Source organism: Poecilia formosa, unplaced genomic scaffold (genome assembly GCF_000485575.1).
Source record: "Poecilia formosa unplaced genomic scaffold, Poecilia_formosa-5.1.2 Scaffold108, whole genome shotgun sequence".
Taxonomy (NCBI): Eukaryota; Metazoa; Chordata; class Actinopteri; order Cyprinodontiformes; family Poeciliidae; genus Poecilia; species Poecilia formosa.
The window spans coordinates 727,808-754,248 of record NW_006800047.1 but is presented as its reverse complement, the minus strand read 5'-3'; the positions used below and the strand labels follow the sequence as shown (position 1 = coordinate 754,248).

The 26,441-nt window shown below is 40.5% G+C and overlaps 1 protein-coding gene and 1 long non-coding RNA gene across 2 annotated transcripts in view; both read left to right on the top strand.

The window, feature by feature from the left end:
- Nucleotides 1-5,243: 5,243 nt before the first annotated feature.
- Nucleotides 5,244-26,441, top strand: part of adarb2 (adenosine deaminase RNA specific B2 (inactive)) — a 217,568-nt gene continuing 196,370 nt past the window's right edge. The window contains exons 1-2 of the mRNA XM_007559866.2: nucleotides 5,244-5,410; nucleotides 9,557-9,964. Coding sequence (XP_007559928.2) covers nucleotides 9,862-9,964 — 103 coding nt within the window. The 5' untranslated portion in view covers nucleotides 5,244-5,410; nucleotides 9,557-9,861. The remainder of the gene's footprint in view (nucleotides 5,411-9,556; nucleotides 9,965-26,441) is intronic.
- Nucleotides 10,436-15,979, top strand: LOC107837055 (uncharacterized). Its single transcript, XR_001663034.1, has 2 exons — nucleotides 10,436-14,406; nucleotides 14,544-15,979. It is a non-coding gene; the product is annotated as an uncharacterized LOC107837055 (long non-coding RNA).

The following is a 26,441-nucleotide window of genomic DNA, read 5'->3' as shown; positions in this document are numbered from 1 at the left end:
ATGTTTAAAACAGCACTCTGGCATATTTGTGCGGGTTTATGGAGATGAAAACTTTCCTGAAACTGATTTTTGTGAGAATTATGTTAACAAAAAGGGAGAGAGTAATCTAAAGGATAAATAAAACCTATGAGAAGTGGAACAAAAGAACTTGACTTGAAACTTGTGACCTTAATAAACATTTTCTCATCTCCCTAAACCCTACTTTCTGTAGGCTTTCAAACCAAGCAACTGTCGTTCCTGTTCCTCTCTTTTAAAGTAAGAACTCAATTGTTTTTCACTCTCTTTTTGTGGATAATAATATTCATATTCCCCTGAATGCTGACCCAAGAAAAAAGAGGCTATTTCATAGCTGTCAGTGCAACGTCTTTATCTTCACTCTCCAAATGTTGGGGTCAGCCAAGACTTGACGCTCAGCAGACAATTCTCCCAAAGAACTAATGTGATTAATGGGTGTCACTTAAGAGGGGTGGGCTGAGGTTGAAAATGGGAAAGAAAAAAAAAGAGAGAAAAAAAGTCATTCAAAGGAGATTGTTGCTGAAGAAAAGGTGCATTGGTGGCAGTTCCTCTGCTAGAATTAAGAATTTACCCCCCTGGCTGTAGATACGTGTTGCAAAAACGAAATGCTGAAAGTCACTTTCAAAGTTAAAACTCAGTTGGGGAATTCAACCTTGTACTGAGGTGTGAGCCAAGAGTTTTTAGGTAGCAATTATGGTTCTTTGTGTTCGTAATTATACGCCGTACATTAAGGCAAATATTCAAGTGCATTCATCAGAGCAAGTCCACTTTTACAATATTGCCTTAATTTACTTGCGTCATTCCCTCTGGTAAAAAGTTGATTAAAAAAAAAAATCCCCTGCAACAATGTTAAAAATGATTTTTACATTATTGTCAAGTTATGACCACAGACTTTTGTGTAATTTATGTGACAACCAACACAAAGATGTGAATAGTTGGAAAGTGGAAAGAAGAGGAGACATAGTAACAATGTTTCCAAAAATTGGAAACATTTTTGGAATGTTTCCAAAAATGGAAACAAAATTAGATGAATTTTGTTTCATCTGATTTTTTTGTCGCATTTAGAATAAATCTGGCTATTGTGTGAAGGCATCAGAGGTTCGTTAGCAGGCATCAGTGAACAAACAAGGAGCACAGAAGATAAAGCAGGAATATGTTATGAACAATATCTCAATCTTTGAACATATCACAGAGCTCTGTTCAAACAACTGCACAAAAATGGGGAGAATATAGGCTCTAGGACTAGACGATAAACTGAAAATTAACCGACATCAAAATTTATGACAATGAATAACGTCATTTCCTATGTTGGTGTTTTCAGTGTTCTTAAAAAAAGAAGAAAAAGTTGCTTGCCTTTTTTCGACAGAGGAAGGCTATGTCCCTTTAAGACGTTGCGCTAGCTGTACCATCTGTAGTCACGTGACTGCGCCCCGTCTAGTCTTTACAAGGCGTGAAAGAAATGGTGAGGTTTAGAAAAAGGAGGAAATTTCAAATGTTGAAGTAGCGACCGCAGTAGAGCTGGTCGAGGCTAGACTGTACGACGTAAGCCTGGAGACTTCCTCAAATATGCATCGTGAGTTTTTATTTTGAAAAGTAAGCGCACGGGGGGCGTGGCTTAAGCTCACAGGACAACCCGCCATGAAATGAGCTACACCTGCCTCATCTCGGTCAAGGAGGAAGAGGAGCAGCAGCTCACCCTTTCATCCTCTTCACCAACCCAAAACCTGCGTTCAGTGGCGTTGGAATGTAAGTTATTTTATATAAACTTGTTCAGCTGTGTTAATTTGTTCAATAACTCTTCACAACTAAAAGTACTTAGTACATCTTGCACATTATTTGCACACTTTGCATTATCTGACAAAATGTGCAACAGTTCCAACATGGGTGTGAATTTTTTTGTAATGTGTTATAAAAGAAGCTGAGACTAAGTTTGCAGTCACAGGAAAATTGTAAATTGTGTGTTTTTGTTTGTTTTTTTACCTTCACAAAAGTTATTGAACGTCTTTCAACTGAGCTATTTTCTGATGCTCAGTTTTTAAAAGTTTGAAGCCCATGCACTCCGGTTGGTGCACTTTTTTGAGTAAAATATAATCACTAGTGCTTAGTTACAACTAATTTGCAAACATATCTGAATTATTTTTTTTAAATAGTACATGTTGTTTCATGACATCTGCAAAAAGAGACAATAGATATTTTGTTTTATTTTTATTTTTTTGTTAAACGTAACTCAGACGATCACTATTACTACACCAGACTTTACAACTATATATATAATGTGATTACAGTGGCAAAAGGTTGCAAAATGTGACAAAATTTAGCTTTAATTTGAGTACATTTCAGTTAACTTCAAGGACAACACAATAATACATAGAAATACATCAGAAAAAGGTTTCAAGGAAAGCACCTAAAATTGTCTACAAAGTGGCATTTTTGTGTTTTTGCCAAAAAAATAAAAACACCCAACAAAAAATATGTTAGTAAAACCACAAGCAGGTAGAGAGTTGAGTTGAGTTGTGTTGCTGTAGATCACACCTGTCTTCGTAAACAGACTGACCTATTTTACCTTACGGTTCAATCCCACTTTTCCAAAATTTGCAACAACTATCAGCATAAAGAAGGAACAGCAGCTGTAACACATCATGGGCTGGTTACTGCTTGTTACTTGCACAGAGAGTGTGTGTGTGTGTGTGTGTGTGTGTGTGTGTGTGTGTGTGTGTGTGTGTGTGTGTGTGTGTGTGCGACACACATTGCGCCAGTGCGCCCAGACTCACTGCAGCAGAGTGCCGCCGCTCGCCGTGGATTAGAGGCTGAGGAGCGAACCGGCTGTGGAGGGAAGATGAAGGTTGCGTGTGAGTCTCCCAGCCGCCCGCCTTGTGAGGAGCCTGTGCACCTGATAAGGCCACCGCCACCTAATCCGTCCCACCACCACCCAACCACTTAAAAAAAAAAAGAAAAAAAAAAAAACTACTTAAAGTCAGTACTCACCCGGAGACTGATGAGGGCGGCCTCTGAAGCCTCCATCACTACATTTACCTGGCTGGGAGGGTCGATAAGCAGCAGACCCGCTTTCCCTCTGCACAGTATTTCCATCAAGGAGTGACAACTTTATTCTAAGATTTGACAGTTTTCAGACTAATTTCCTGTGTCATAATTGGTTAGTTCTCTCCATTCTTCTTTTGTTTTTAGAGCTGATAAAGGAGAATTCATTGAGAAAAACCTTGACATTTTGAAGGCAAAGCAGACCAAGTGTCTCTATTGGTGCTTGATGCAGGCCTTTGAACTTTTTCACATTTTGTCACGTTACAACCACAAACAGAGTAACATGTAACTGTAATAATCTTTTAAGTGTGGATACAAGCATAAAATTTAGCAGATGGTAATGCTTTTCATATTTCCCATTAGTTACAAATTTGAGATTGGTGGACTTTATTCAAGAAGGCTGCCATTTTTGAGCTTATTAAGCCAGTTGTCACTATAAAATGTTACCCATTTTCATAACTTGGATGAACTGACTCGAAGTTCCTCGGCCATGCCATCTAAACATGGACATTTTTCCCAGTCGACTTCTGAAAGTGGTGGCAGTTTCCATTCAACGGTCTCATTTAGCCGTAGCCTTATTATTCTTCAACCTCCTTCTGTTAACTTGTTAAATAAATGCTTTCAGTGTTGAAAACTGAGCGAGCAGAGCCAATCGGCATGAAGATTAGAATGTTAAATGCAATATTGAAGTTCATAGTGATAGTTCAATCTGTGCTTTATTGGTAACTGTGAACGACTCTTACATGTATAGCTTATAATGCGAGTTAAGTTTTGCTTTTGGATGTAACTTACATTAATTCTTAATTGTATTAATGGTGTTTCATTTTTGTTTTTGCGCCATGACTGCATATGTTATTTATTGTCTTATGTATTTTGGAGGTGTTAACTGTTTTTGTATATGTCTGAAAATGTATAAGTAAAGTATTTAAAAAGAAAAACCATTTTCATTATATATTATTTTCAAGCAAAGTTATTGTGGAACCATTAAAGAGCCACAGACTTCAGACTCTGTCCTTACTGCTACTCTGATTAGCTCTGTCCTAACAACATATAGATTTAGATAAACGGTTGTGCCCTCAGGTTGATTCCGTTTACTGTTATTTTATTTTATTTTATTTTTCCGATCTGTACATTAATTGTGTTGTTCTTTCATTTAAGCGCCGGATAAAATACATTAAATTTTGTGGTTCCAACTGCATGCTGAATATAAGCTAAAACTCAGAGAGTTGTTGTACTAGCAGCGTACCTCTCAGGGGCCAAACGCTCTGCGTTGAATGTTAACACATGCTGTTTCTCAGCAGTGAGTTAAAAAAAAAAAGCTGTTAATTACAGCGTTCTGATTAGAGCAACACGTGTATTACCATGGAGACGGTGCTACCTGAGCTCCGACAAGGTGTTAAAATATTTATTTTGGTAATTTTGAATGCCACTGAAAAATAAAAAAAAAAGGGAGAAAAGCAAACTTTTTATTTCTCCATTTCAGAACACCTTCCATAAATATATATTTAAGAAAATCTTAATCAGGAGTGCAGGAAATGAACGTGTTTGAGAGGTGTTCTGATTGAACCCCTTATCTTAGATTGCAGGTGTCTGATTTGATGACGGAGGGGGAGAGAAGTTGTTGCCACGTGTTTGCTGTAATCACAATTTCAATCTAACTCTTTAATCCACAGATATGACATCAAACTAATGCCAAGTGTTTGACTAAATAAGAAAACATGAGAAAAAAAAGTGTTGCTTTCAGAAGAGTTTTCACATGCAGGTTTGATGCCCTTAGCTGACTTTTGGCTAGCCTGCAGCCGTTTTATCAACAGTTCTAAAAACGCATGCTAGGCTCCAACAGGGGTTCTTGGACGAGCGGGGCCCTGGGCAAAACCCTTCTTCTGCAACCCATACCAACACCCAACCCACCCACTCAATTTATTTTGGATAGATTTCAGCAGTTTCCCTTTTAAATAACTTTCATTTCGTAATAACATCAATATTTGCTTTTTATTCTCTGAGGTGTGGCTGTCGTACCTGGGCGAACTGCTAAAATGGGCACTGACTGAAACCAGTAAATCAGTTTTAATACATTTGGAAGACATAAAACTCTGCTCACCAAACTTCTCTACCCATCTACAGCGACTACAGAGTGTCCTGCAGAACCTGCGGCAACACGGCAAAGCTGTTCCATCATTTGGAGAAGTTTCTTGGATATCATGTCAACCAACAAGCACCAAAACGGATCCTGTGAAATTGAGCAGAACCGCTCCGCTCCATCTACCGCCATCAGGTCAGAGCCTTCCCAAACCTTCGAACAGGAAGTGCTAGTCGTACACGAGGTCTCGCAGACCAACGTGACTGCTTTACACAGGTATTGAAAATCTGCTTTCTTTATGGTTTTATGATTGCAGTAGGGGCATCATAAATGTCAAATTAAGCCATCAAAGGTCTCGGTTCAGTGTATTAAGTATAGATATATATATGAATATGCATACGAATAAGTATAAATGCACAAGTATTTCAAATTTAACTACAGATCATAAAGTGGGTTTTAGATTTTTAAAGAAACTGTTTCATCCTATGGTTTTCTGTCTTCTTTGAGGTTTGCACCCGTGGCAACATCTGGTTGATGATCACATGACTCGTGATGTGAAAAGAGTGTTTCATTGGAGTTTTGCGAAATAAAGTAAATTGGATGTGGCCAACAAACCCCGCCTCATCTTGGCGCCAAAACTTACAGGTGTTTTCAATATGGGTGTATTTCCATTAAGCAAATTTATTTTCAAAATGTCAAATTTGCACAATTATAATATCAATGGAAAAGTAAGCTAGTGTTGAACTCCTGCTGTGAGTGAACAAGTGCAGATGTACATACAGTATATGTAGCCGGTGACAACAGGGATAAACTGGGACAGAGTCTATGCTTCTGCTGGGAGACGACAACAATCTACAGTGACCTTCCAACGTCAGTGTGTTTGTGTTCCCTCTGCAACATGTACTTCCAAACCACTTCACCCATTCACTGTTATCTATGAACGCCACCCGAACCCCCCACATCCTCCTCTATCCCCCTCGCACGATTCCTGCACAACCAGCTCACCTTCATTACAGCCCTGATAGTGGAATTGGCAACTTGTCACTTTTATTGATTTGTCCTAAACTGCAATTTACATGGATATTTGTGGGTGTCCTGAGGGCAGACTGCGGCTTGGCGGACCGCCCAGCCACCCCTTTCCCACCACCCTCTGCCTTTTGTTTCCTCAGTCTGAGAGGAAGTTTTTCTCCCCGCTGAGCTGCCAGGGCCTCAAAGTGACTTTTTCAGCTTGACTTCAGCAAACATGTCATGCTTTTAGAGCAAATACATTTTTTTCCCTTTTCATCATGCAAATTGAAAGAGCTGGAATGGTGTTAGGATAAAGAGACTGGTTGCGGTGCATGAATGGCTCCCTGGGTGAGCCCTCTCCTAGTGAAGCCCATTCTGCAAACAAATGCTTAATACGCAACTTAAAATGTGTTTTACTCCCAGATAAATCTTGAAATTATGTTCAGTGCATAATTTACAAGCCTTTGTATGAACATTCCCAATTGTTTCATATTTTGTACTAGAGATGATAAAATGCAAAGAAATGCATTTTATCATCTGTAAATGCTATAAAATGTGTTTCTGTTAGAAATGCAATAAACTTTATTATGTTAGAGATGATAAATGCTGGGTAACGTAACTTGGCTTAGTCACCTAAGCTAAATTAAATAAATAGCTTAGGTAAGTACCTAGATGGGTAAGTTGCCTTAGCTATGTAACTCTCTAGCTTAATTACTTAGGTAACTTAGTTAGGAAATTAACTAGATAACCTTGCAAGGTAACTAAGCTAAGGTACCTAGCTTAGACAACTAAGCAACTTAGTATAGTTTCTGAGGTAACTAACCTTAGGTAACTTTACTTGGTTACCTAAGATAATTAGGTAACTATTATCTTAGGTAACTAAGACAATATTTACCTAGGATATAGTAACTACAAACTAAACCAGCTGTTAGCTTAGCTACATAAGCTAATATGTAAGTAAGCTCATAGGTATCTTAGGTAGATAAACTACCTATATGGGGTAACTAAGTTAATGAGGAATCTCATTAGCTTGGGAAACTAAGGTATTAGTTTTTATCTAAGCTAATAATTACCTGATTATCTTGTGTAACAATTAGCTTATCTACGTAAGCTAAAAGTTAGCTTATGTAGCTCAGTTAGTAAGGTAACTTGACATGTTAGATGGTTTACTTAAGGTACAAGTATGGGACACATACACACAAAGAGAGAAAAAAAGTCTAGAAGAGGGTCAGCTTTTTTTAAATTTATTTATTTATTTTTATTGCATGCTTTTGCCACCCTGTAAGTCAGGGGTGCCCAAAGTGGGTCCTCGAGGCCCGGCATCCTGCATGTTTTAGTTCTCTCCCTGGTTTAACGCACCTGGATCAAATGATGGCTCATTAGAAGGCCTAAGAGGAACACTGACATGCTGAAAAGGTTGTTACTACCACCAGGGAAAGAACTAAAACGTGCAGGATGCCGGCCCTTGAGGACCGACTTTGGGCACCCCTGCTCTAAGTCATGCCACCCTGCTTGGTGAGCCTCATTAGCCTCAACAGAAACAAACACAGAAATGGAATGAAGGCAACAGCAAGTCAGTTTTTCTCTGTGTGGATTTTTACAACCTATCTGCCTGAAGATCTGCGTGTGTTCATGTACCTGCATGTGCATGTAGCGCCCCCACATCCGCTCCCCCCCCACCTCAAACACCAAAGCTGACCTTCAGCCGCAGAGGCCAGGCGAACAGCACAACAACCCGCAGCAACGGAAAACACAAATGCTTTGTGAAAGCTTCGACACGGTGCGTTCGCACAAAAATGCCAAAATGTCACAATCTTCAAACTTTGTGTCCACAACACAGTTTTTCTTTTTACCTTTGTGAGGCTCCTGAAGGTTACCTGCAAAAAAAATTCCAAGAGGGTGTCAAAGCTAGAAGTGGTTTCTCAAGAGGGAACTAATTTCATCTTGTACTGTCTTCATTGCCCTTGAAGTTTTTCACGTTTTTTTTTTGTTTTTTGTTTCCCTTGTTAACACCAAGAATGAGTTGTGCGCATAAATATAGGAAAAGGAAATTAATTGTGTTTTTGTTTCTTGAGGAGTACACAAAGCTCCCATTAATGAAGGCAACAAAATGAAATTCTTACTAAACTACAGCAGTTCTGCGAAGACTTCAGAGGTTTGTTAGAGAACAAACCACTAACAGGGACTTCCTGCCGATTGGTGAACAGAGAGGAAGTTGTAGAGAAGTTTGGTTTTAAATCGACATCCAAAGCCTTGAACCTTCTAAGGATTACCGGTGATTTATTTCTCTGAGAACGTGGAAGTGTCACGACGTTACTGATTAAAAACAATAATCAAGCGAGCCTTCGAAACCTGACTGAAACATTGCGCTTGGTAAGCCAAACTATATTAACTACATTCAAACACAACATACGCTGACGTTAGGGTCGTTTTCACAGGCTTGAACTAAAAATTCATTCAGCTTAACTTCCCTGAGGTACCTTGTGGTGGTAGTTTTTCAAAATAAACTAAATTTTAACATTTCATGATATTTACATTGATTTCAGAGTCAGATAATGGTTTGTAAGTGTGCAAATATAGGGTGTATGTAATGTATTACATTTTAATATATATTAAAAGAAGAAACTTAATTTGCATCCTTTTATTTTGATGTGGTGGTTCCCCCACGATCAATTACACATAAAGAAAACCCTACAAAACCCACAACAGATGATTTCCTATAACAAACTCAGGTCAGTGGTGGCAGTATGCGTTTTTTTCCATCCCCATCAGAAAGTGAAATTAACATCGGACTGTTTAAAAGATACATAAGACACAATCGTTGTAAGAAAAGGCACTCCTGGAGAGTGTTGTGCTTAAAGGGGCTGAATAAACAAGCATGCCACACTTTTCAGATTTTTGGTTCTAAGTTGTGCCTGTTTTTTCCCGACTTTATGAAAGAGAGGGTGTTCATTTTGCAAATTCTAAAGAAAAAAAATCAAAAAATCATCGAGCAGGCAAACTAATTTTTTAAAAAGCAGAGACAACAGGATGTTAGGAAAAGAAAGAGGGAAAGGCCTGCGGAGAGGTTTTGTGTTCTTCCTCTCATCTGCATTCAGAATCGCATCTTGGTGTCTTTTAGCCCTGCAGTGAAGTTTCCTCTGCAGGGTGGCACACAGGGGGAGAAGTTCTAGAGCACAGATGCTAAACATCACCGAACTTGGAAGCTCCGAACACGAGAAAGGATTAAAAAGAAGTGAGTCAAATACCCGCGGTGGGTGAACAAGGGGTGTGTGGTGCTGGTGGGTGTCGCTGCTGATGTCACACCCACTCGAACAGCAGCGATTGGACCCTAATTAGAAATCTCGGCAGCAAATAGATAAGCGTCCTGCATGATTGAGCCCAAAGTGGCTGATGCCAAAAAAATTTCTGCAGGGGCGGAGAGGAGCGGAGCGGAGCAGACGGAGAGCTGCCAGGCTGCGCTGACAGCACAGAGGCTTCACATCCGACGGGCTCAAGGCTGGAGCTGGACTTTCTACAGCGACACCCTCCGCGGTGATAATATTCGTCCAGAAAAAAGAAAAGAAAGAAAAGAGAGAGATATCTGTATACATACAGAGAGAGGGAGGGAGTAGAAGAAGAAGCAGAGGAGGAGGACGCGGCGTTGTTCGGAGAGGCTGACGAGACAAGTAGGAAGGAGAGTCGGCTCCAAGTTGCTCGCGCGCTCCGCTCCTGAGCTGATGGCATCCGTACTTGGAAACGGCAGCCGCGCGTCGGGCGCTCCGAGCGGCCAGGTCCGGTGCAAGCTGAAGCGAAGGAGGAGGAGGCGATCCAAGAGAAAAGGTACGGCAACTTTTTAGTTTTCCCGTCCCCCCTCCCCCCCTCTCTCCCTCTCTTTTTTTTTCTTTCTTCCCCCACATTTAGACTGAATAGGCGCGCGGCGGCGGGTCGCATCGTTCGCTCGCGCGCTGCGCTTCGTAACTGTCCGCGCGGTGAAATTCTCTGTTGAAACGCCGATAAGCGAACAAATAACCGGCCGCCTTGTTAAGGTCTCTGTTTCAGCGGCGCATACAGTCTCTCTGCTCTAAAGTTTACTTTGGACTACATTTATTATTACTACTCGTTCAACCAAGATGTACAAATTCCAAGAGATTTTATCATATATATATAATTTACATGGATGCATCTGAGGAAGTTGGATGCATCTAACTTCCTCATTTCTATTTTTTGAATCGTTTAATCTATTTCTTTGCAGTAGATCTAATTTTTAAACTCTTATTTCATATTTAATGCCCTCTGTTAAAGACGAAAAAATCAACGTTTGTGCGAACTATATTTAGATCTCTCAGAAAGATTGCAGGGATAATCCTGATAATTTTCCTAATGGGTGCCCTTTTGCCCCCCTCTCTTCCATAAAATGTATTCCTCCTCATGGCTTTGTAAGTCCAGCACTCCAGAAAAAGTCACATGTTGGACCAGCAATCAAGGCCCTGCATGTCAAAAAGGAAACGGAAAAAGGAGGTTGAAAAAAATTCAAGTCCTCCCTGAACCCCTTTTTAATTATTATATATAGTTTTAAAACTCAGTTTAAATTTTTCAAATCAGTTTCAGTGCATTCAAACGAGTCCCAATCGAGTACATTAGTATAAAGTGTAAAACAATCAGCTGGATTCATAATGGGAACAGAAAAGCATGCTGATTTCACTGACTTTTCCTCCCAACGCCGCAGCCAGCTCTGTAATGGATTCTGATGGGGGGGCTTCATGGTAAACAAATCCAACTCCCCCCTCCCCCACCCCTCACACTGCCGTGCGGTTTTATGCCGTCTTTACCAACGATATTACATCAGACTAATGCATGCTATCAAAAATAATAAAAACAACCTCATTTCATGAAGCATTTGCACCTCTCTGCCTCTCACCGAGAGACGCCAGATAGTTCTGCGTTTGCAGAACTGACCACACTTTGCCGGCCGTCGTTCGACTCGATCTGTGATTGCTGGGTAATTTCACTCTTGTTTTATGTTGCACTTCAGGAAAAAAAAAAGAAGGCAAAAGAAAAGCAACAGAATGACATTTTGGAAAGAAGAATTGGTGGAAGCTTCAATCCTGCAGCACGTTGAAGGTTATTTCCTAAAGCATTTCAGCAATTATCATTAAGATGTCAAAAGCAAATTCGTGTTGTTGCATCACGATAAATGATTGTATCTTTTCGCCCCTTTCTTCGTCTTAAGCACCTCTATTAAAACCAGCTGCAGCACGTTTAGCCCTGTGTGTCCGTGACACCACGACAACGGTGCAGTCCGTGCTGCCGAGACACTGATGTGAACGTGGACGGAAGCTGACGTATCCGGCTGCGAGCGAACATATAACGAACTCCCGTAAACACTTTTTTTTTTTCCGCCTGTCATCAAAGTGCAAAACAGACGACCACAAACTTAATTTCCATAACCTCTTGATTTTTAATAGCCCAAGTAATTGAGACAAGGGAGACAATACATAAAATATAGTGCCGAGGCAAATGTATTTACATAATGGAAACGACAGAATTGGTTCCACAACATTAAGCATTGCATATGAGCGCCGCACAAACGCCGGCGCGCACATTAGCCGTCGGGGCCTTTTGGGGGAGGCGAGAGATGGGGGTTGTGGTGTGTGTGTGTGTGTGTGTGTGTGTGTGTGTGTTTGCGAGGTGAGGGCTAATTTATCAGCGCTGCTGATTCACTCTGATAACACAGGACATTAAGGGGCCCCGGCTCAGGGGGCCGTTTGGAAATGAACTGTGTCCGTGGCCGGAGCTGGATCCCACACTTTAGATATGTTCTCCCTGTTTTCATGTGTTTCCTAAAGTGTCTGATTATTATTATTATTATTATTATTTTTATTTTTATTCTTCCCCTGACTTCAGACTTCAGCACAGATTATCCATAAGCCTGGCCAAATTTTCATTTTCTTCCTCCTGGTGTCAAATCTTTTCCTCAGAAATGCCAAACGATTCTCATCTTCAGATTTTCACACAATTATTTTAAAGCGAAAAGAAGGAGGAAAAAAAAAGTCAGAGGGATTACTGCATGGCATTTAGGGCTTAATCTCTTGAAAAGGCTGCAGATTATTTGTAGATGGACTCGCTAAAACCTTTGTGTGCATTCAAAAGGCTGCAGCTTCTATTAATTTCACTTTTTTTTTTTTTTTTTTTTTTTTTTTGGCAGTCTGACACCATTTGGTTAATGCTTTGAATTCCTAGAAATCACTGCGTTCCCCCAGCTTTACCTTTAAAAATTTCCAACAACCCCCTTTTCCTTTCCTCGGACCTCTCTCCGTATCGGTTTACCGTTTATTTATGACCGTGTTTGACCGGCCTTTTAATCAATCACAGCCTTTTAGCATCTCCAAAGGGATGCCACTAACACAAATAAAATCCGGCGCAGTAACACCTGAGTGGATGCACCGCAGTCCAGTTTTTTTCCCCATGAAGGCACTCTGTGGATTAATAGCTGTCAATCATCTGCGTACGGTTTGACTGTGGCGTACAGTCCTTCCTCTTTATCCACAAAAATAAAGCAATCCAGAGATTTATGTACCAACATTGCTTTTTTATTTATTCTTCTTATAGCTACACTTATCAGGATGTGGTCCCAGTACAGTATATCAGCATGTCATCAAGAGTACCGGGAGGGGGGAACGTGAAAAACGCAGTGTGTAACATAATTTATGTCACAATTACCGTTTACGCCTTCAGTCGCAGCGAGGCGGCAGCAGAGGAGTCTGGTTTGGGTTTTTTAAAGGAGAGGAGGGGGGGAGAGGGGTAAGGATGGGAAAGATGAGGGTCGGGTCACGCAGGATGATGGGGGTCTTCCCACATCCGATCCCCCCCCCCCACTTCCCCCGGAAGACAGGTGCCTTATTGTGTGACATCCAGAGTGGAATAAGGGAGCGTGAACTGCAGGCGGTTCAGTTTTCAGCACCGCCAGCAGTGATAGAGGGGGGCGTCGAGTCGAGGTCAGAGGTCAGGCAGGAGAGCGCTTTTTAACATCCACACATCCGTATTTGGTCCAAGAGATTTATTACTATGTCTAAGGAGCTTTTTCTGGCAAGCAAAATGGGTTTCTATGTAGATTTTTTTTTCTGTTTTTTTGCACCGGAATATTCTAAGCAAACCTTATTTCTTTTAAAGATGAAGCATGGCAACTTTTGGAAGCTCTTTATGTCATGAAAATTGGAGTTTAAAATGACAGAGTATGACTCTGTTTCATCCTAACCACTATAACTTTAAAACATTTGGAAAAATCCAGACATTTTCCGCCTTGGCAGGCATTGGTCAGTTACTGGTATGAAGGTATATCGAGGTTTTAAAATGTTACTTTAGACTGATAAGTCTAAACCAGGCAGTGTGTGTGTGTGTGTGTGTGTGTGTGTGTGTGTGTGTGTGTGTGTGTGTGTGTGTGTGTGTGGTGGGAATATCCATGTTCACAGCAAAAGAATAACTTCATATAGATGAAACAAAAAGTCTGCAAGCATCCTTGGGCCAGATACAGCAGTCAAGGTACATTAAATCTGTAAAAGGTTGTGGTTTCAAAACCACAAAAAAGCATTTTATCCTTTTAAAGTGGTGTAAAAGTCATCTTTAAGGGTAACTTCTTAGGTTCTTTTGGAGCAGAGAAGTTCAATGTGTGAAAAACCAAGATGTACAAATGACTTCTATCACTATAGCAACTTTTTTAAAAGTACAGATGGAGAATCTGTTAAGAAACAGAAAGCAGGCCAAGGCCTCTGATTATAGCCTGATTTAGTAACAAGCTAATCTCAGTATGCACTCAAAACTAATGCTGCATTTATTAGGTGTTTATTTTGCATTTCTACTTTACAAAACTATTTTTATTAAAGAGTTATATTTGTTAAGCAGTAGTAGTTTTTCATGAACACTGGCGATGCACCGAGCCACCTTTTTTCCCACTTCCGTCACCGATGCAGACATCTGAGGTTAAGTATCGGCCGATACCGATCCGATCAGAAAACCAGTTCAATTAAAAAGTTTCCTTTTTTAAACAGACATAAATCTACTAAGTTGCAAATTTATTTGATAACTCCACATCAAGTACCAAACACTTAAGTATTATGGATCGTTCACATTGTCACGGATACCAATCTATAACTTTTTTCAAAATTGAGAGCAATATAGATATTAAAATCAGATTGGCACATCTTTAGTGCATTCCTGTTTTTGCTCAATTACCGTTGGAAATATGCAAACTTCCCTGACCTCTGTGACCCCGAGAGGATACCTGAGTACTGACAATAGATGGACGAATGGGTGGTGGTGTTTTTTTTTTTTTTCTTTTTTTGGTTAATACAGTAAAACTGTGTTATATTTATGCATTTTTAAGCAATTGTACCATGAGAATCTCATATTGCCACATACTTAGTTTTACAAGGAGAAAAGAGAACGTCATGTAAACAGGAGTCAAGATGTTTCCCCAAAAAGACAAAAAACCAAGTCTGTGTTTGAGTTTAAAGTGCAGGTTTGTGTTTGACTTCTTTTAAACCCTCTCTGCCCTTATTCAAACAACGCTTAAATTCTTTTTACAGGAAAGGTTTGACAAAAATCCATTTTTCATGTCTCGTTTTGCGTCTTGCCAACTCGAAGCAACAGCCCCGCTTCCATTCCAGCAGCTGCATGCACATACGTTCGGTGTCAAGCCTGTTTTTTCTCCAGTCATTTTCCTGTCTGCCTCCCCGCTATCATCTGTCAGATTGTGAGAGTTAAAAAAAAAAAAAACCTAAAGAAAAAAAAACAACAAAACAATATTTCAGTGGAAATGCTGTAACCGCTACAGCAATTTTTAAGCAACGGCACAAAGCACAGTGACAAACGCATGCAAATTGAGAACACAAGTCTTTGTAATGTGGAGCACAATGAGCACATGGAGGCTGAATGATAGCAGCAATAAAAAGCTAGCTGTGAGGAATAAATGAAAATATATACAAAAAAAAAGAAAAGTCAGGAATGTGCTCATTGCCAAAGCTCACTGGAAAAGGATCAGTGGAGTAAAAAAAGGGGGGGGATGGGGAAAGAAGAAAGATTTCTGGTTTTTGGAGCTGCGAGTGCTATTTTTAATCAAACTTGTTCAGTTTTCCTGGATAAAAACCAACTTTGACGGTGTCTGCGAACATGTACACACAGCGGCGTTACGATTCCGGCGTAGGCCCACGCAGAGTTGCATCAAGGCACACGCGTGTAGAGCATCGTGTGGGTTACTCGCTCCAGCGGTTTACTAATGTAGGTTCAATCACAGCAGGAAGGGAAGTCGGGCGGAGGGGGTGGGACTGCTTCCGTGTCGGGACGCCCCAGTGTCACAGCGAGTGTCATGAGAGGACGTGGAGAAGAGATATTTTGCAGATGTGGAGCGCCATTTTTATTTTTATTTTTTCTTTTATTTAGGCCCCTGAAACTCTTCTGCCACATTTGTTTGTGCCGGTGTTGATAATGGCATTAGGAGCTGTGGTGGGAACACCACTGGCATTTATGAGGTTAATGAAGGTCGGCGCCGGCGGAAAACGGCACGGCGCTCTGCTGTGTGCGCTCGCATGGCTCTGTGAATTTACGGGGCGCTTCCTGATTAAAGGGAGTGGGGGGAGCGGCGGAGAGGTCGGTCCGCTCAGGACGCCGCGTCCTCCAAGTGACCGCGCGTTTAGCTGACAGGAGGGAGAAAAAAAAAAAGGTTAGCGCTCCTGACTGTGGTCTCATGAGGACAGCAGATAAAATGACCAAAGAAAAGGAATAGCACAACTTTGGTGCATTTGCATAATTAGTAATTATCTTGTAATAGTCCCTTCTGGCTTTATTCAGCTCCGTGGTAAAGAGAAAAAAAATGTGCTTAAAGTTCAGGAGCAACAAATAACTTGAGGAGAAAAATGAAAAATGACTCACTGGTGCAAACGTTTGGACTCTTCGTGGGCCGCCTCGGCCACGTCTGCTAAGAATAAAACAAAAGTATCAAAAGAACAGATGCAGATTTAGAAGAAAAAAAAAATCAAAAGGTGACACTTAAGTTAATTAGTCTGTTGTTTTATGACTCCCACAGTTGGAAAGATAACGGTATTACTCACGCCTCAAATAACTTGTTGCGCTTGTCGTCATGTCGACCAAACGCAAACAGTTTAATTGAGTTAGTCATGTGTTACGCTCCATCAATCTGTCCACAACAGCTTTCGAAAAACGACGACTACTTCAGGGGAAGACGTTGCGAGAGCGCCGCGCCGCTAATGTGTGCGCTCCTGCGTTGGAAAATAAAACTCTGGAGTGTATCAGATGCTGCCTCCGTATGGTAATTTGTTTGCGTGTCTGTTACTGTGTGTGTGTGTGTGTGTGTGTGTGTGTGTGTGCGCCACTCCTGAGCATTTGTGTACGGGTGTGCAGCCGTCTGCAGGGGAGCTGCCAGTCCTCATGAACAAACAGGGAGGAAGACGTTATCGCTTCCTGTCGGTGTCTGTGCGTCCGCAGTCCACTAGAAGGGGCCTGACAATGTGGAAGATGGAGCGGAGCCGCCTGGGAGTGAGTGCCAGGTGATTCCGGGGTCGGACGCGAGCGGCGCAGCGGGATGTCGCTGTTGGAAACGCAGCTCTGGAACTTCTCAGCACACACACCAAAGCAGCTTGGAAAGGAGCCTTTTTGGAGAGTAAAGCTTGTGGTCTGTAAATAACCAAACAGCATTTCTAAGCTCCATCAGCAGGTCCAAATCAGTTTTGTTTACTGTCTTTATTATAGTTGCTTTGAATACCCTTTTTTTTTTTAAAAAAAGTGAAACTAACTTAAGGAGCACCAAATATGGCTTGGTGCACCACATTTACAAAACTTGATGTACCTCAGTGCTAAAAGGCCCATCTGATGAAAGGCTTCAATAAGATGTTAAGAGTCAGCAGTCAAAAAGCACATATCTGATTTTCAGAGCAAAGAAGTGACTGTATTGGACATAGAACCTCAATCCCTTGTGTAGAAGTCTTCATTTTTAGGGATCACTACACTAGCTCAAATGTTATGTTATTAATTTCAGGTCAGTTTATTTTGAGCATGCAAATAACTTTGAATTAAAAGCACCGAAATCCAACATTTCAATTTTACAGAACAAAGCAACATAAACTTAAATTCCAGATTCAAAAGGAAAGGAAAGGAGCGTAATCTTATGTTGCATTTCATCTCCATGTGGAAAAAAGTCTGTCCACATGAAATGCTAGCTAAAATACCTATGTAGGGCCAGTAGATGGCACCACCATCAAAATTGAAGACATAAAAATGCAGAACAACATCCAAAACATCCTCTTCAGTTTTTACTATCTGACTCTTCTTTTCTCTATTTTCTCAATACAAAGGGAAACGATGTTCAAAGTTGTACCATTGTTAATTGCTTGTAGTGCAGGGAAAAAAAAAAAAACACAGGAGGTTACAAAAATCAAAATTGGACTCATGCTAAGTTTAGATAGATGCGTCAAAGCCAAGTTTGTAAAAAATCTCTACTTGGATTGTCTTTGTAAAAGTCAGTTTCACTGCCTGCCTCCATGTGGACAGGAGGCACAAACAAAATGGAAAACTTTTTTTTTTTTAAATATCCAGACAAACTTTATCAGTTTACTTCTTTCAAATGAGTAGGGACATATGTAGTGTTCTGTAAGTAATGATCCAACATCACCAATATTTGACTACCAACAGGTTGTCAAATATTGCATTTGACAATCTAATCTCATGCTATGCACATTCTCGATCTGCACTGATGAAGTTTCACTCTTCTCAGGGTGCTGGATGCTAGAAACTGATGGAATGACGAACTTTTTGAGTAGTTAGTGGAATAATTATCTGACCAATTCGAATGCTCATAGAAACTTCAGATTTTTCTTTTTTTTATCTCGACAAAGGTCTGTTCCTGCACAGTGGAACAGTGTGCATTCCACATTGTTGATCCCAATAAAAGTGCACTATTCAAAATGGGAACACACACAAAAAAAACAAATGTTGCATAAAATTAGCTTCATGTCCTCATCTTTAGACTTTCATTACACATGTTTATTAATACTACAACATAAATGGTAACATAGTAGTCAGTGTGACAGCAGCTTAAATCAGTGCATGGTAACAATAAGCAAGACATTGAGACTTGTCTTGTGTATAATGCATATATGCATCAAGAGCATGCATATGCTAACATTTTCAAGCACACCAAAAAATTAAAGCCTTGCTTTAATGTAGCAGCAAATTTAGCAGCATTCCTGCAACCTCTACAGGGACTCGTCTATTTTGAGAGTTAAAACTCTACAACAGAATAACAATTTAAAAGCACAGACGAATTTAAAGAGAAACGGATTCAGTCAAATTAAAACGGTTTTAAGTTTTCATGGTGGTAGTCCAGTTAGGGCATCTGATCTTTTATTTAATGCACTGTATCTAGACAAGCTCTTGTGTCTAATGTGAAGTCCTGCCAGTAGCAGGCAAGCGCCCCACACATCACAGTGGCAAAACATTCCTCCCGTTTATGATCCTAATTAGCTCTAACTGTGCCATCATCCCTGAGTCATCATGCCTGGAGAGAGGCCACATCGTTTGACGGTCGGTAGTTTCACTATTTCTTCAACCCTCTCCTTTCTTTCTCTCTCTCTCTTCCACCTCTAATCCCACCTCCTTCCTTCCTTTCTCCCACTTTAGCAGCGTTGCACAATGCTATTGTTGTCTCCTGGCTTACTCTGTCATACTCGCAGCACGGTAGCTGCTACCATGAAGAGGCACATATTTCATAAGCCACAAATAGCCAAAGAAGGTGTTTTGAATTTGGGCACTGAGAAGCGGGCTTTCTGTTTGTTTGTTTTTTTTTTGTTTTTTTTCCCCTTTCTTCTTTTTTTTTTTTCGCATACAGTGAGTTAGCCAGGAATTAAGTTGCCGTTTGAAAAGTGCTTGGAAGTGGGGGATGGGAAAAAATAAAAAATATCCCGACCGCATGATCGGCATCTGAATAGCCGTCAACTCCACCTGACTTAAATGTTTTAAACTTAACGTCATGCCTCATCCAGAGCACAGGACAAGAGCAGTGTGTGCCGTGCTGACATTGCAAAGTTAGCACTGACACTCCGCCTCATATGGAATAATGAAATTGGATGAAGCAGCTTAAACGCTGCTCTCGCCATCAGACTCTGTGCCTATTAGAGATAACATTAATGAAGGGGACTTTGGTGGAGAATAGACGCGTCTTTCTCCAGGGTGGGGTGGTGAAGGTGTAGGCCGCAAACGGCATTTATTTCCATTAATGAAGAAGAGTGTTTTACAAGAGGGCCTCTCCAGAGGTTCTCTCTCTAGAGGTTCTGGCAAAGTCCTACACCTTTTTGTTACCAGGCGGGCACGGGGAGAGCACTGCAGCCAGGTCCATTTGTCTAAAAAAAAAAAAAAAAAAAAAAAAAAAAAACTTGTTTTAACCTTCATTTACTCAACTTGGGCAGAGGAAGACACTCAATCACAATAATCACCGCTGTCCATCTTTTGTAGATTATTAATGTGAATGAGCAGAGAAGAGTAATTAGCTGGTCTTTTTTGCTGTTCAGCATGTTTCTTTTTTCTTCCCCTTGAGGGCTAAAGAAAGTGGTTTTAATCTGTTGTACAGTGGGTCAAAAAGTTTGTGTACTGCCTATTGTAATGCTAGCTTTTTGTTGTGTAAAATGATACCAAGAAAAATAGTTTCAATTCTTTTTTTAACCTGTGCAGTTCATCAGTCATTTCCTGAGATTAGCTAATTTGAAGAAATGCTGGAAAAGATATAAAAGAATCTTCTAGTTTCACTCAAATGGCCTGGAAACTGAAGGAACACCGCTCACTAGAGACATCCCTGACAAGCAGCAGAGTAGAGGCTAGCTAACCAATAGCCTGGTAAATTAATTGGTTAATAACTCTTTAGACTCAAAGTGTTACTTTATTAGTACCAGACTGGCAAGAAGTGACAATACACTGAACAGATGTGTATTTGGGTTTTGCTTTTGTTCCCCAACTCTATGTACATCTATTTCAATAAAAATCTTTTGACAATACTAGGCATTTTAGCTAACACTGCTTAATTTTATCTCACCACTTGTTACTGAAGTAAAAACTGATCCCTTTTTTTTATTATTCAAAATGGCTTTGATGAAACTTTTATTTGTGAAAATGGAAGTTTTTTGTTTTTTTTTTGCCATTTGGACCTTAAATTTAGGCAAGCAGCAATATCACAATACTAAAAATGGACTAGTCAAATCTTTATGACAATATTCTACATTGAGCTTTGTGCACTAGCAGCCAGATTGCAAGTAATTTCTGGATGGTAAATCTACAACAAGACACTTGTCCTTTTTAGCAGCCATTGTACAACACATACAGCAGTAAAACCAGCTGACTAAACGAGCTGGAGCTCAGCTTGGGTTGCTAATCACAAGCAGGGGTTGCTAGGTGAGTGACTGTCCCTGCTGATTTGTGACGCTATATTCTGAAGGATTTTGAAACGGCTCGTTTTCCAGACACCAAAAAACAGCTGGGTGTTTTTTTGTTGTTTTTTTTTTAATATGTTTGGTCTGATTTTAGAACCAGTGGAAACTCAAATGGAAGCACAGAAAGGTGCAAAATGGGAATTTTGCATAATTCATCCCTTTTTAAGTCTAAGTGACAAGTATCAAGCATATTCTCACACTGATTCACTCTGTGACGACGGCTAATTGTGGCGAGATGGAAATCACATTAAGTTAATTCGAGAATTGGCAGACAGATTTGCTAAATGGCAGATTATCACATATTGATGAGGGGATAAATGTAAACTTCTGCCTCATTATTCTGCCCTAACACCATCATAAAACCCCCTCTCCGCCCCGCAGTAAATCCCTTCCTCATCCATCGATCCCATCATCCGTTCGGGTCTTCTTCTTTCAGAGGCCAACAGGCTTATCTCTCAAGTCTCTGAAAAGATATTTAAAAAGAAAAAAAATACATAATCTTTGACTGCATGAACTGTGCGGATCAGCACTTCGTTGGCTGGCATTGGTCAAGCTTGGAGTTTTTATTTACCTCTGGGCCGATCCTTGCGATAACATCCTGTTTCCCAACTTTTTTCCGCAGTCGCACGCCGCGGTGTTTGTTTTTCTCCCCGCTGCCGTGATTTTGATTTGTACAGCTTGAAGTGCTGGAGCGTAGTAGATGTGTTTGCATTTACCCGAAAAAACTAAGAGTTCCAATCAGCCATCCATTGCCTCCGATAGCTCCGAGTGTATTTGGCTTCCCCCAGATAAGGCCTGAGCATACATCCAGTCGGATTCAGCTGAATTGTTTGAACACACACAGGCGCGCGCGTGCATGCACGCAAGCTGCGTTGGCAGAGGTCTGCTTGGATGGGCTGTGTCAAAACGGAGAATTTTCATCCTCACCCCTTGCAGTCAGCGGCGCTTCAGGGCTGTAGCTGTTTGTAAAGGGTGAAGGGTGTGTAGAACCAACGGCTACAAATGTTGCCTTGCATAAAGGACAAAGACAGGATATCTTGAGGCTGAAAGCGTCCCTGAGATGCTGGAACAGATGGACCTACATATCCACTATTCCATATTTAGACCCAAGGTAGCTATCGGGCGGGGGGAGAAATCCCATACAGTACATCTACTTTTCTGAACTACCTGTCTGTTTGTTCTGCTTTTCTTATCCAGAGTTTTCTCTCTCTCTGATGAGACCTGACACGGCTATGAACTTTAATTTTACCAACTTTTTTTCAGAGCTGAAGATTAAATTTCCTGAAAGATTACATTGTGCTCTCGAATTATACCTGCAAAAACAGATGAGAACGAAGGCGAAATAGACTGGATCGAGAAGATATTTAGGTGGCATTTGAAGCTGTTTTCTTTTGTTGCTTCAAATATTTCTGTCATTTCTTTGGGTTAAAAGTATGGGGTGGCATTTTGGTTAAGACAAAGAGATGAAAGGAAATGATTTTTAATTCAGAATCGGAGTTAAATATGTGAGAAAAAGACCCTTCTCTGTGTCACAGTATGCATGAACTGATAGAAGAATTTCATGATGCAGCGGCTTTGAGGGAGAAATGCAGTGGTTCCATTATATTAACACACATATAAAAGAAAAAAAACATCATGGCATTATCTAGCTGCTTTCATTTAAAGCACAGCTTCAACAAAAGTAGTGGGTTTAGATTCTATGGCCTGTGTTTTTTTGTGACTGGACCATATTTCCAAACGGCCAAGTAGATCTGTTCATGTGAGAAATATGTAATAGCATTCTTTCAGCAAAGAGGCATGAAGAATCATTTCATGTCTTTTACAGCACGTTTTTCCTTAAACTGTGCAACTATGCAACTTCTAAAACCTTAGTATGCCTTCATACCCATGTCTGTGTAGCAAGAAACTCGTAAATGTTTGCTCATTTTATCAAATGTTAGTTTGCCAAGGTATGTGTAAAATTATGTTTTCTACACACACTTGCTTCGTGGAGCGGGTCTGGACTCTCAGCTATTGCGATAAGACTGCTTTCTAGAGGTGTAGACTATGTTGAAGTTTTAAATTTTACCCAGTTGCTAACTGGGTAAAGTAGTCGATGCTACATACGTAGCATCGACTACCTGAAATTGCCTGCACTGTAAACAACCATCTCCCACTGCAACGAGAGAACAAGATGGCTGTTAATGTTAACTTAAGTATTTGGAAGTGTGGCCAACACTGACTGAACGACTTGATTAACTTCCTCCACCACCACCGCTACAGGCAGATTGCAATCCTAAAACAGTTCAGAAAATCGACATCATCATTCACAACACCTCCTTCTGTTCGCTGATTGGCCCGTTTGAAATTCTACTGCAGGAATCCAAGTCAATGGGAGAAAGCCAAGACTGCCTGTGTAGCAAGATTAGAATCTAGTTGGATTATGCAGGATGGCAATGGTCAGGCTATTGTCGTGTTACAAAGAACAAAAGTATGATTTGTTTTGTGAGTAAAAATATCAAAAAAATTTTAATTCTTTTCTTACCATATGGACTATTTTTGCCAAAAGCCATCACCTGGTATCTGTACTTTTAGCTGGACAAAACACTGGTCACTTTGACATTTCATCTTTAATTTGTAGGAATTTCTCAGTAATTCCTGCTTCCTTTAGCTGTTTTGAAACGGTACATTTTTAAAGCTTTGACATACGCTCATACCTAAAAGCAACCTACACCTAGTCGAGACTCTGGGGAAAGAAAATCTCAATTTAAGTTTTGCATACTTATCAGAAAACAATGCTTGTTTCTTAAAGCTACTTACCATCCCGTTGCATTTAAATAAGAAATAGAAGAAATCCCACAGAAAACAAAATTACAGAAATCCCAGCTGCTAATGTGTTGTATTTTTCCAGCATTACATGCTTTTGAAGCGTCAGCTAAGCTAATTTGAAGTTTTGCTGCAGAAAACTTGGCATGCCCTGTTGGTTTGCTGCAGAGCGGGAGAGTGGCAACACGGTTTAATGATAATAGCTCTGACGATTGCAGAGATAATCCTCCTGGTATTCCTGCTGACTGCGGAGAGCCTGGGCTTTGTTCTCCACTCCACCTATTAGCGTGATGGAAGTTCATTTTAATTTGAATGGACCATCAGTGCTCTAAGAGGGTGCTTGTGCGAGTGCGTATGAGAAACCGAGCGCGGAGCGCTCAAACGGGTGCAGCGCCATGCCTGTGTGTACGCGCTGTGATGCTAACCAGAGACACTGGTTACACAGAGATTAACTTCCTAGACACAGAGAAGTGGCTGTGGGTTGAGTGTGGTGACCTCTCTGGGCTGCAGGTGCTCTTATCGTTTTGGCAACTGTTTCAGCAAAGTTTCTCCTCTCTGGCAGCCACAGCTGAGACTCAAAGCAAAAAGATAGTCAACAAAAAATATGGAAATGGCCTCACTTCATAGATGGTCTTATTTTAGGATGCAAAACCAAGGCGTCACGTAGCAAGGGTGGAATTTGCGTTCTGTCGAATTTATTACATGATGTGACGTTATGCACAGCAATTTATAAAGCTAAGACATTGCCATATAGTTAAAGTCATACCTGTTTGCTTACTACAGCCAATAAGCTAATAGCTTCTTGTTTTGAAAAAAAAAATGTTTGCTTAGATCTGTCACAAGATTGAGCATCGGCGAGTGATTCAGTGCATCCCATTGCATTTTTACCAAATTACAGCCTCAAACTTCAATGTTTTTTATTTTTTATTTTTTTGCTTGATTTTTATGTATCAGAAGAAGGTGTCGACCCTGCGTCTTGCAACTTGTAGATGTGTCCCTTGTCCAACACCCCTGAATCAAATGACTGAGCATGCAGTCAAGTTTTGTAGAATCAAGTTAATGATCCAGTTACACAGAGACGCAGCTAAAAGTTGCAGAACAAGAGTTTGACACCTACGTGTTAAACCAACACTTAAAAACGCCTAATTGGAAAGTACTTTACCCACGTCTCTGATCACGTCTGACTAAAGCACCTGATTCTACACGATTAATGATCCCATTCATGCCTTGTGCCAGACAAGATTTCATACGGCTTTCTTTCAACAATCATTTTCTTCTCGCAACTCTTCAATAAATTGATCAGATCTTAATTCTGGCCTGCGTATGCTTTACATATTGGTATGTAAAGCAAAAGTGTAAGCTAGCAGCATCACTGGGACAGGTAGTTGTTCTGAGGTGACCCTCTGGTTCTCTGTGGCACAGTTTGAGTTTGAACAGTGCTATCCTGCTGTTGAATTGGCAGACAGAGTAAACAAGGTTCGCTGTGTCTGGGTAGTTTGTCACTGCTGTGACTTCAGGGCTATCTAAATGGCAGCGAGTGAGCGCGTTCATCATCGCATTCATCCTTTGCAGCGTGAGAGATGAATAGCCTACCAGTCCACCAGGTCATGAGTTATCACTCACCAGGGGCTGCTGGTTCATATCGAGGTCAAAGGACTATTAGTCTTCAGGCAAATGTGCCTTCCTGGTGCTGGAATACACACAGATAGACATCCTTTTGCTCGCAGCCTCAAACACACACCCCAGGTGTTCCTGTGTATGTTTTCCTAGCAGTCAAGTCTAGCTGGTCTTACCCCACACCATCCATCCATCCATCCATCCATCCATCCATTTTCTTTACACCCTCGTCCCTTAGTGGGGTCGGGAGGGGTGCTGGTGCCCATCTCCAGCTAACGTTCCGGGCGAGAGGCGGGGTACACCCTGGACAGGTCGCCAGTCTGCCGCAGGGGCCCCCCTCCTGCGGCAGACACACCGTGTGGTTGTTTAATCGCTGCTTTGTTTTTCTATTAATGTTAAAGGGATGAAATAAGTGCTGTAGAAAATGTTTTCCTGCTTTTATTAGTACCTTATATCTGTGATTTGTGTCTCTTTTAGACATTTGCAGTAATGTATCAATAAGTTACCCACTATCATGAAATAAGAGAGAATTGTAAATTTCTGACTTTCTTTGGTTGTAGCAAAAGAAGAGAAATTTCCATGAATTACAGAAACCTCTGTGGTTTTATATCATTATTGCAACAAGGAAACATAAAGGAAGGAGCTTTCTGTCTGCAGCTTATTACAAATAACGTGAAACCATCAGAAAGGTTAGTTGAAAGCACAAAATTGAACATTGGTGTGGTTGTTTGGTAAAAGAACTCTACATCACATAAACATTAGAAAATATTTAGCCTATTTGGAATTCTAGGAATGGCGAGTTTACAAATTTTCTTTTTGTTGTAAATGTTAATATTTTTAGTGTTTCTAAAATGTAGTGGAATCTGTACCACTGATCAAATCTACCTTTGAAACAAATCTGTTCAGATTTATGTTTTGCTTTTTTAAAGACAACATCCTAAGTACTTTAGTAGGCTACTTAGCTTTAAAAAAAAGTTGAATAATTTTTTTCAGTATTTCTCTATAACATTTTTATTGAAATTTACCAAACTGACAGAAATATGCCATCCTGAAAAAGTAAGATTGTGTGAACATTTACCCATGTTGTTTTTCTAGTTTAACCTAAAAGCTAGGTTAACCTGCTAGCATGATATTTATTTCACAAAATGGAGAGTCCATCTAATTTGTTAATCTAACTGGAGCGCAGTTGAAAGATTTGGTTCAACAAAGTTGTTTGCTAATTGTTGGTTTGCTAGTTTAAACTGTAAAGCTAAACTGAGACAAGCTAGTCTAGTTGGTTTGCTAGTTTAAACTGTAAAGCTAAACTGAGACAAGCTAGTCTAGTTGGTTTGCTAGTTTAAACTGTAAAGCTAAACTGAGACAAGCTAGTCTAGTTGGTTTGCTAGTTTAAACTGTAAAGCTAAACTGAG